The 9,736-nt window shown below is 48.7% G+C and overlaps 1 protein-coding gene across 2 annotated transcripts in view; it reads left to right on the top strand.

The window, feature by feature from the left end:
- Positions 1-2,741: 2,741 nt before the first annotated feature.
- Positions 2,742-9,736, top strand: part of LOC121553573 (disintegrin and metalloproteinase domain-containing protein 12) — a 129,179-nt gene continuing 122,184 nt past the window's right edge. For both annotated transcript variants that reach the window (XM_041866800.2, XM_041866799.2), the window contains exon 1: positions 2,742-3,526. In XM_041866800.2, the coding sequence (XP_041722734.1) occupies positions 3,418-3,526 (109 nt within the window). In that variant the 5' untranslated portion in view covers positions 2,742-3,417. The remainder of the gene's footprint in view (positions 3,527-9,736) is intronic.

Here is a 9,736-nt window from a genome sequence, read left to right as displayed (position 1 = left end):
GGACACACTTGCACAGGATAAGCTGTTCTCTACATTACAGTAAGACTGACCATCTTCATACTGTATGGGTCCCACCCTTAGCGGCATTGGAAGAAAGCGGATGTTTCTGGTTTTCAGGGATATAGTATTTTCAACCTAACTTCTGTTTCCCCTGAAAAACAGAAGTTGGGACTCCGCTCAGGCATCTTTCTACGCCTGCTACATTAGGTTAGGGGCCCTTATAACAGAGAGAATTATGGCATTATGCTACCATATTAGACTCAGGCAGAACAGAACAGTGAAACTATTCATGTACAGTCCATAGAGCGTCTAAATGCCCCTTTAGGCTAAACGGGTTCTTTTAACGATACCCACAAACTACTGTATTGATAGAACTGACCTTCTCTTGGGAATTACTTTCTCTAGCCACTAGCCAGCAAGCCATGTAGCACTGTTCCGGTGGCTGAGCACAGACTGACAGCCATTAGATTATGAGGAGAGGGATGCCTATCAGCCTAGGTCTCTCAAGATCATACAGCAGCAAATATTCTTGATCATATGGCCTACTGCCTGGGCACACACTGGTTGAATCAACGTTGTTTCCACGTCATTTCAATGAAATTATGATGAACCAACGTGGAATAGACGTTGAATAGACAACAGTGCCCAGTCGGAAGGCTTTTGATTAAAATCTACAGTCCTGGAAACAGAGCAGATGTGTTCCTTTGAGTCACTTCTGTTTAGTTTGAGTCAGGCTGATACAGGGTTATTGATCAATAACAGAAACATGCATATTTTGTTGGCGACACAGAAGAGAACGAGCTGAAGCATTTTAATGAGCCACACATTCTAAGGTATTCTAACAGGTAGGTAGAAAAAGGTTCACAGTAGAAAGACATACAGACGAACAAAATGGAAAAGAGATAAGAGGAATCAGGGAGAGATGTTATTGGAAAATACAGTCAACATTTAGAGGCAAAGCAAATATAGGCCTATAATTTTATAAGATTAAAATGTGTTGAGTCAAAGGGGACTAAATTTGTATTTTGTAATTTAGCAAAGAGTAGTACATTCGACCTGGATGGGCATAATTTCCTTAATTTGCAGACACATGAGCTATGGAGATTCATTAGAACTGACTCTTCCTACCAAGAGACATCTGTCCGTTTGGCCTGCAACATTATGTACACAGAGCAGGTTGGCATTTATTGAGATTACTCATGTACTGGTGGCAGCTCTGCAAGTGGTCACTAGCTGGCACAGCCACAAAGTCATAAAATATTATTTTAATCCTAGCCTTAACCCTAACCACACTCCTAACCCTAAACTTAAATTAAGACCAAAAAGCAAATGTTAGTTTTCATGAAGCTTTACGATATAGACAATTTTGACTTTGCAGCTGGCCTATGTAGCGGAAACAACTCCATTCTGCCTCCAGGGCAAGACTCATGACAATAAACGTCAACCTGCTACACAGACCAGAGGAGCAGGTAGCATGTCAAATGCAATGATTAAATTATCTGTTGTCCACTGTCTTAATGTGACAGGAAATCTTGAGGCATAATCTCTCGTGGACAGCCATCTGACCAAATTACGCAATATTTAGTTCTGGGTTCACCGAGATTACATGAAGCATATTGTACTGCTGTAAATATAATATTACATCATATATGTAGAGCCTAATATTACCTCAATATTGAAATAGGCCTACAGTAAATGTTTACACATATCCAAGTTACATTTTATGCATGGTAGAAGAGTATACCTTCCTCATTTGTGTTGACGGAGATAAATTGCGAATTTGGTGACCTTGATGTGGCAGTAGATGCCCATTGGATGTAGTCTGGCTAACACCTACATTTCAAAGTCCTCCTGACTAGTGAACAAACTGGTATTTTTGAATGGCTCTTTTTTTGTGAACGTCGGGAACTGAATCGCATCTGTGAAAGAGCCGTTCATTTGACTCCCTGATTTGCATACTGCTACTGCTGCTTTTTGAGCTCCAGACAACCATTATCTGCAAATAAAAACATTCTCTGAAGATGGTCATTCCTCACTGCAGGAACAATAGGTAGTCGGGAGAGAGCCTCATTCTGGTCCACATAAATTTGTGCAATGTGTTAAAAAATATTTTACAAAATGTGCAAGCGATTTAATTTCGTCAGGTAAAATTTTAATTGAACTCACGTTTCACAATCTGACAATGGTAGGCAACTGTCTAGGCTTTATATTAGAAATGTTATATTTTCCATGATTTTTCATACATTTTTAAGCACTTCTGAACGAAGAACGAAGAGCCGTTTGGGAGCCAATTGAACGATCCGGCTCATCGAAAATACTCAGAATGCCCATCACTACCCTTGACTTCAGTCTGGAATGTTGTCAGCACAATGCATCGATAAAGAAGAGGGCTGTGCTTTTACTGGTTGGCTCTCCTCCATGTCTTTCTCACTCAAACACCGACACGCACAGCCACACACAGCCCCGAGCGCTGCCCCTTTCATTACAACAGTTGGATTTTCAAATCCAAACAATGAGAGGTCTCAACCCCTGAGGAAAAAACAAACATTTGAGAGAACCAATCAAACCCATTGCACAATTTCTGAGCGAATATTGCATTAACAAACAGCCTTCTTTCCAGACCAGTGTGGTCACAGCTCTCCCTGCGCTGTGAGTCATGTCAGGGTACATTGGATCAAAGACAGTACAGTATGAAGACAGGCAGAAACTGCTTCTCCAATAGAAATCCCCAATCACACTTGTAGGCGATGTCATGGCAACATTGTGTAGCTAAGTTCATGTGCAGAAACACGTTATCGGGTCTAATGGACGTTTCCCTCCGAACTGTGTATGTGCAGGCCGTCAAATCAAATGCACTCTCACTGACTCCTCAAAACCCTGGTCTGCTGGGTCTGTTTGCAAGCGTTCCCGGAAGTCTCGCGATGTTGCGCCTCTGGGTTTAGAAACTCATTGGATGCTCCTTTTACAAAGACTGGATGTTACCCTCGCGGCGCTAGGACCCAACGGATCTAGTCCTTGCAAGCGCACATGGCCATTGTAGAGTGTAGCGGCTCCGATGTAAAAGAGTATGCTGGTCTCGTGAATCAGACTTCTTATGTAGGCTATCTCTCTCTGTTTTCTGTCGCACCCGCTTACTTCAAATTTTTCAAACTCACTTATCAATGTCTTGGAGACATCACTGCCAAGTCCTTGAGTGCAGCACGCAGGGATTTCAGCATGCTTGGATGAAAAGTTTTTGACAGCTCCTCTTTCTTGGTCCCGCTATTAGAAGTCAATAATTGTTCTTCCTCTGTTTCGGACCTGATCCCACTCTACTGCTTGCATCCCGCATCCTGTCAATCACTCGTGGACAGCATATTATGGTCGTGTCCGTGCCATAATACATCCCGAACGCATTTATTTCCTAAGTCGGGCAACATGACTAACTGGCGTTGGAAGAACTTTGCATTTCTAATTATTTTTCATGTCTTGTCCATGTCAACAGCAACGGGCAATATAGACAACACACTTCTGAATTTACATGACGGTAAGTCTCTATTTGAATTAGCCATCAGCCATGCTGACCGTTTTATTTAGCATAATCTATAGTTTACATTGGAGATGGAGATAAATGTACCAAATTTCTGTCAACTAAAATGTCAAAGTCTAAGTATGTAGATTTAAACGGTGTCAAGCTTAATTCAGCTTTTATATCCAAGTTATCCATTAATGCAAAAATCCCAAGGCAACAAATGTAAAGTAAGCTGATTTTAGCAATTCCAGTTTTAAAAAACGTTTTTTCTGCATCTCCATTAGGCCAAATGTAATACAATTGTCAATGTATCTGTGTGTGTGTTAGAGAGAGAGAGAGAGAGAGAGAGAGAGAGAGAGAGAGAGGTTTGTTACTGTGGTGCATCCTGTGGCTATTGTTTCCTGTAAAGTGAGATGAGACAATAGCAGGAAAGTCAGACAGACAGTGACAGCAGTGCTGGGTGGATGAGTTTAGCTCACCACACATTGCCTGAACATTATGTTCAGATTGCAGAAATATATACACCATAATGAAACATTATATATTCATGACTTAGCTATTATACAGTATGTGTGTATGAGTGAGAGAAAAAATATAACAAATCAGTGTGTGTGTGACTGACAGAGACATAACGAGAGAGACAGACAGACAGACAGACAGACAGACAGACTGAGAGACAGAGAGTGAGAGGAGAGAGAGAGCGAGAGAGAGACAGACAGACAGACAGACAGAGACTGAGATACAGAGAGTGAGAGGAGAGAGCGAGAGAGACATACAGACAGACAGACAGACAGACTGAGAGACTGCGAGACTGACGTACAGAGAGAGAGAGGAGAGAGGGGGAGAGAGAGACATAACGAGAGAGAGAGACATAACGAGAGAGAGAGAGACAGACAGACATACAGAGAGAAAGAGACAGAGAGAGTGAGAGATTAGAGCTGTGCTGGCTGGGGTGACCAAACCACCTCTGGAGTGTGAGAATGTATGTGAGATGCGTCCTTTGATCAGAGAGAGGATCTAGTGAGAGCCTCTGGCATCTGTGAACACTCAGCCTGTCAGCTGGACTAAGCCACAGGGACTGGCCTCAGAACAGCTCCTATCCTCCCTCTCCCATCCACCTGAGTAGAGCCTTTCTGACTCAGAGTCAGTGGTACAGAGGGAATGGGAAGTTAAGAAACTGTCAGGATAAAAATAGTTTTGTAGTGGGTATTTGGTAACCTGGATGAAACTGTGTTTGAGCAACTTCTATGGTCCCTCCATGAACCATAACATGAGTGAATGTAGCTATTAGATGGGTTAGGTTAGGCCTATGTTTAATAACACCACGTATACCCTAGTTTGTTCATGCCATATCAATAGTTTCTCCATCATCTCATCATTACAGAAGAGACAAATGGTAATGACAGTGTTATCGTTCCATCTGCTGCACTCTGAGAGGCCACTAAAACAGAATTTATTTTAGAAACACACAAACATTACACTCTGGGACCTGCTTGGTATTGAAATAGGGCAAAACCGTGCTTTGATGTTAGCAGGATATCTACTGAGCTCCTCCACTTAGTGGTAATTGGAATGTCTTCATCATCAACGAACGTGAAATATTGGACGTACTCTACTCTTATAATAAGATATCGATGTCTCATTTTCAATGGCTAGGCTACATCATACTTTGTATAGCCATTTGTGGGATGTAGCAGGGAGGTAAAGAGTCAAGGTCTCGTAGAACTTTCTCAATAGTGATAGTTTGACAATGTTCACCTTCTCACCTGCAATTTAGAGAGAACTGAAAGGATAGTTCAGACTCAATTCCATTGTGGGTTCCCGTGTCACGACTTCCGCCGAGGCTGCCTCCCCTCCTTGTTCGGGCAGGCTTCGGCGTACGTCGTCACCGGCTTACTAGCCACTGCCGCTCCATTATTCATCATTCCATTTGTCTTGTCTTGTCAATCACACACACTTGGGTCTTATCCCCTCATTAGTCTGTGTATAAGTGTTCCCTCTGCCCCCCTTGTGCTTGTGGGTGATTGTTGTTTCGTGAAAGTTGTGTAGCTCGGTGGAGCTACTCGTACATTGTTATTGCCGGGGTAGATATTTCCCCAGTGCCTGTTATTGTTGGAGCTACCATTACCTTGTATTGCCAGGGTAGATTTTCCCCTCTGCCTGTTTTGTTTGTCGCTATCCAGTGCTATTTGTGTACGACGGAATAAACTCTGCATTCGGTGATTCCCCTCCTGCGCCTGACTCCTTCTATCACACTCATCACAGAATCACCCACCTGCTATGGAGTCAGCGGGAGAAGAGTGCATGCCTGGAATCGTGGCACGGGTCCAGGAGCATTCCACGATGCTGGCCAGCTTGGGGGAAGCGATGGATCGGGTTCTTCAGGTCATCCAACGCCTGGAGAGGAGAGGACCCGATCTGTCGAGACCAGCTGGCCAACCGGATCCAGCCACCTACACCCCAGCACCCGGAGGGATCCAGATATCCCGACCACAGGCGTTCGACGGGACAGCGGCGCTCTGCCAAGGATTCCTCCTCCAACTGGAGCTTTACTTCTCCAGCATCAGGCTGGCGCCATCGGAGCGGGAGAAGGTGTCCGTCCTCGTTTCCTGCCTCTCGGGGAAAGCCCTGGAGTGAGCCAACGTGGTTTGAAACGAAGAAGGAGCCGCGTTGGAGGACTACAGGGAGTTCGCTCGCCTCTTTCGGGCAGTCTTCGATCACCCGCCCGAGGGTCGAGAGGCGGGCGAGCAGCTGGTCCACCTGAGGAAGGGGACGAGGACCGCGCAGGACTTCGCGTTGGAGTTTCGGACTCTGGCAGCGGGGTCCGGGTGGAACGAGCGGGCCCTGATCTACCATTTCCGGTGCCATCTGCGGGAGGACGTCCGACGGGAGCTAGCCTGTCGGGACACCATGTTGTCTTTCACAAAACTGGTGGACATGGCAATCCGTTTGGACAACCTGCTGGCAACCAGAGGACGTCCTGGTAGGGGTCTTCCCATTTCCACCCCGGACGACTCGGATCCCGAGCTGATGGAGCTGGGTGGAGCTGCCGTCCGAGAGAGCGGAGGATGAGAGCGACAGTGCCACTCTGGTGGCACAAAGGGACAGTACACCACACGTCGTAGTCAATGCTCTTATGGGCCTGGAGGCGGCAGGCAGGGCACTCTCGCATCACCCCAGGTATCGAACACCCACACTCGTTCAGAGCCGTCTGCTGCGCACTGTACCCTACCTATCCTCTTCCCGATCACATGGTAGTTCCCCAGTGTAAGGCACTAGTCGATTCAGGCGCAGCTTGAATTTTATGGACAGGGCATTCTCACGCCGTCATGGCATTTCATTGGTTCCCCTATCCATTCCACTCCCCATCAGAGCACTTGATAGTCGACCATTAGGGTCCGGGTTTGTAAAGGAAGTCACGGTACCAGTCACCATGATCACCCAGGAGACTCATTGTGAGCAGGTTACTTTTTCGATTATTGAGTCTCCTGCTTTCCCTGTGGTATTAGGTAATTTCTTGGCTAGCACTCCACAACCCCACCTTCTCATGGCCGCAGAGGGTTCTCACGGGGTGGTTGCGAGAGTGTCAGGGTAGATGTCTAGGTGTTTCCGTTGGTGCAACCACGGTGGAAAGTCCAGACGGTACCTCCACCATGCGCATTCCCCCCGAATACCATGATCTGGCGCACGTGTTTTCTAAGACACAGGCGACAAAAGTACCACCGCATCGGGCGGGGGATTGCACGATAAACCTTCGGGTAGACGCTGTATTTCCCAGGAGTCATGTGTACCCCCTGTCGCAGGCTGAAACGGAGGCTATGGAAACTTACGTCACCGAGTCCCTGGGCCAGGGGTATATACGTCCCTCCACTTCACCCGCCTCCTCGAGTTTCTTCTTTGTGAAGAAGAAAGATGGCGGTATGCGCCCGTGCATTGATTATCGATCACTGAACAAGGAGACTATAAGATTTAGTTATCCTCTCCCCCTCATTCCTTCAGTGATTGAGTCAATGCATGGGGCACGCTTCTTCACTAAACGAGATCTCAGGAGTGCATACAACCTGGTGCGTGTTCGGGAGGGGGATGAGTGGAAGACAGCATTCAGCACAACCACGGGGCATTATGAATACCTGGTGATGCCCTACGGTTTGATGAATGCTCCATCCGTCTTCCAGTCCTTTGTGAACGAGGTGTTTCGGGACATGCTTGGTCGCGGTGTGGTGGTCTACATCGATGACATCCTGGTGTATTCCGCTACGCGCGCCGAGCATGTGTCCCTGGTTCGCAAAGTGCTGGCCCGACTGTTGGAAAATGACCTTTATGCCAAGGCAGAGAAGTGTATGTTTTTCCAGCAGTCCGTCTCCTTCCTCGGATACCGCATTACCACCTCAGGTGTGAAGATGGAGGGAGATTCCAACCACGGTTAAGGAGGTGCAGCGCTTCCTTGGCTTGCCAACTACTATTGGAGGTTTATCCGGGGCTTTGGCAAGGTCGCAGCTCCCATTACATCCCTGTTGAAGGGTGGGCCGTCCCGGCTCCGCTGGTCTGCTGAGGCTGACCTGGCCTTCAGGAGACTGCGGGGTCTGTTCACCTCAGCCCCGGTACTGGCCCACCCCGATCCATCACTTCCGTTCGTAGTGGAGGTGGATGCGTCTGAGGTAGGGATAGGCGCTGTCCTATCCTAACGCTCGGGCACGCCACCCAAGCTCCGCCCCTGTGCCTTCTTCTCTAAGAAGCTCAGCCCGGCGGAACAGAACTACGACGTTGGTGATCGGGAGCTGTTGGCGGTTGTCCAAGCTTTGACCGTGTGGAGGCATTGGCTCGAAGGGGTGAAACACCTTTTCCTCGTCTGGACGGACCACCATAACCTGGAGTACATCCGGGCAGCGAGGAGGCTGAATCCTCGCCAGGCCAAGTGGGCCCTATTCTTCACCCGGTTTGATTTTACACTGTCATACATTCCGGGTACGAAGAATGTGAAGGCAGACGCACTGTCCCGGCTGTATGACACAGAGGACTGCGGAGGCCCTGTTTACTCACGTCTTCCGGCACTACGTGGTGCCAGAAGATATAGTGTCTGACCTAGGTTCCCAGTTCACGTCCAAGGTTTGGAAGGCGTTCATGGAACGTCTGGGGGTCTTGGTCAGCCTGACCTCTGGGTTCCACCCCGAGTCAAATGTGCAGGTGGAACGGGTAAATCAGGATGTGGGTAGGTTCCTGCGGTCCTACTGCCAGGACCGGCCGGGGGAGTGGTCGGTGTTCTTGCCATGGGCAGAATATGCCCAGAACTCTCTCCGCCACTCCTCTACTAACCTAACACCATTCCAATGTGTTTTAGGTTACCAACCGGTTCTGGCACCGTGGCACCAGAGCCAGACCGAGGCTCCTGCGGTGGATGACTGGTTTCGGCACGCGGAGGAGTCGTGGGACGCTGCCCACGTTCACCTCCAGCGTTGTGCGTCGTCAGAAGGCCAACGCTGACCGTCACCGCAGTGAGGCCCCGGTGTTTGTACCGGGCGATTGGGTCTGGCTCTCGACCCGGAATCTGCCCCTCCGCCTGTCCTGCCGGAAGCTGACCCCGCAGTTTGTGGGGACGTTCAAAGTCCTGAGGAGAATCAACGAGGTCACTTATAGGTTATTACTTCCCCCTGATTACCGTATTAACCCCTCGTTTCATGTATCTCTCCTCAGGCCGGTGGTGGTTGGGCCGCTCCAGGAGTCTGAGGTGCGGGAGGTTCCTCCACCTCCTCTGGACATCGAGGGGGCCCCAGAGTACTCTGTCCGTTCCATCCTGGATTCAAGGCGTCGGGTGGGGGGCCTTCAGTACCTCGTGGAGTGGGAGGGATACGGTCCGGAGGAACGATGCTGGGTCCCGGTGCGGGATATCCTCGATCCCTCCCTGTTGCGGGGTTTCCACCGTCGCCATCCGGCTCGCCCTGCTCCGCGTCCTCCTGGCCGTCCCCGAGGCCAGGGTTGGCGCGCTGCTGTAGCTGCGCGACAAGGGGGGGTACTGTCACGACTTCCGCCGAGGCTGCCTCCCCTCCTTGTTTGGGCAGGCTTCGGCGTTCGTCGTCACCGGCTTACTAGCCACTACCGCTCCATTATTCATCATTCCATTTGTCTTGTCTTGTCAATCACACACACCTGGTTCTTATCCCCTCAATAGTCTGTGTATAAGTCTTCCCTCTGCCCCCCTTGTGCTTGTGGGTGATTGTTGTTTCGTGA

Source organism: Coregonus clupeaformis, chromosome 37 (assembly GCF_020615455.1).
Source record: "Coregonus clupeaformis isolate EN_2021a chromosome 37, ASM2061545v1, whole genome shotgun sequence".
NCBI lineage: Eukaryota > Metazoa > Chordata > Actinopteri > Salmoniformes > Salmonidae > Coregonus > Coregonus clupeaformis.
The sequence above is the reverse complement of the archived record's forward strand: the minus strand, read 5'-3'. Positions and strand labels throughout refer to the sequence as shown.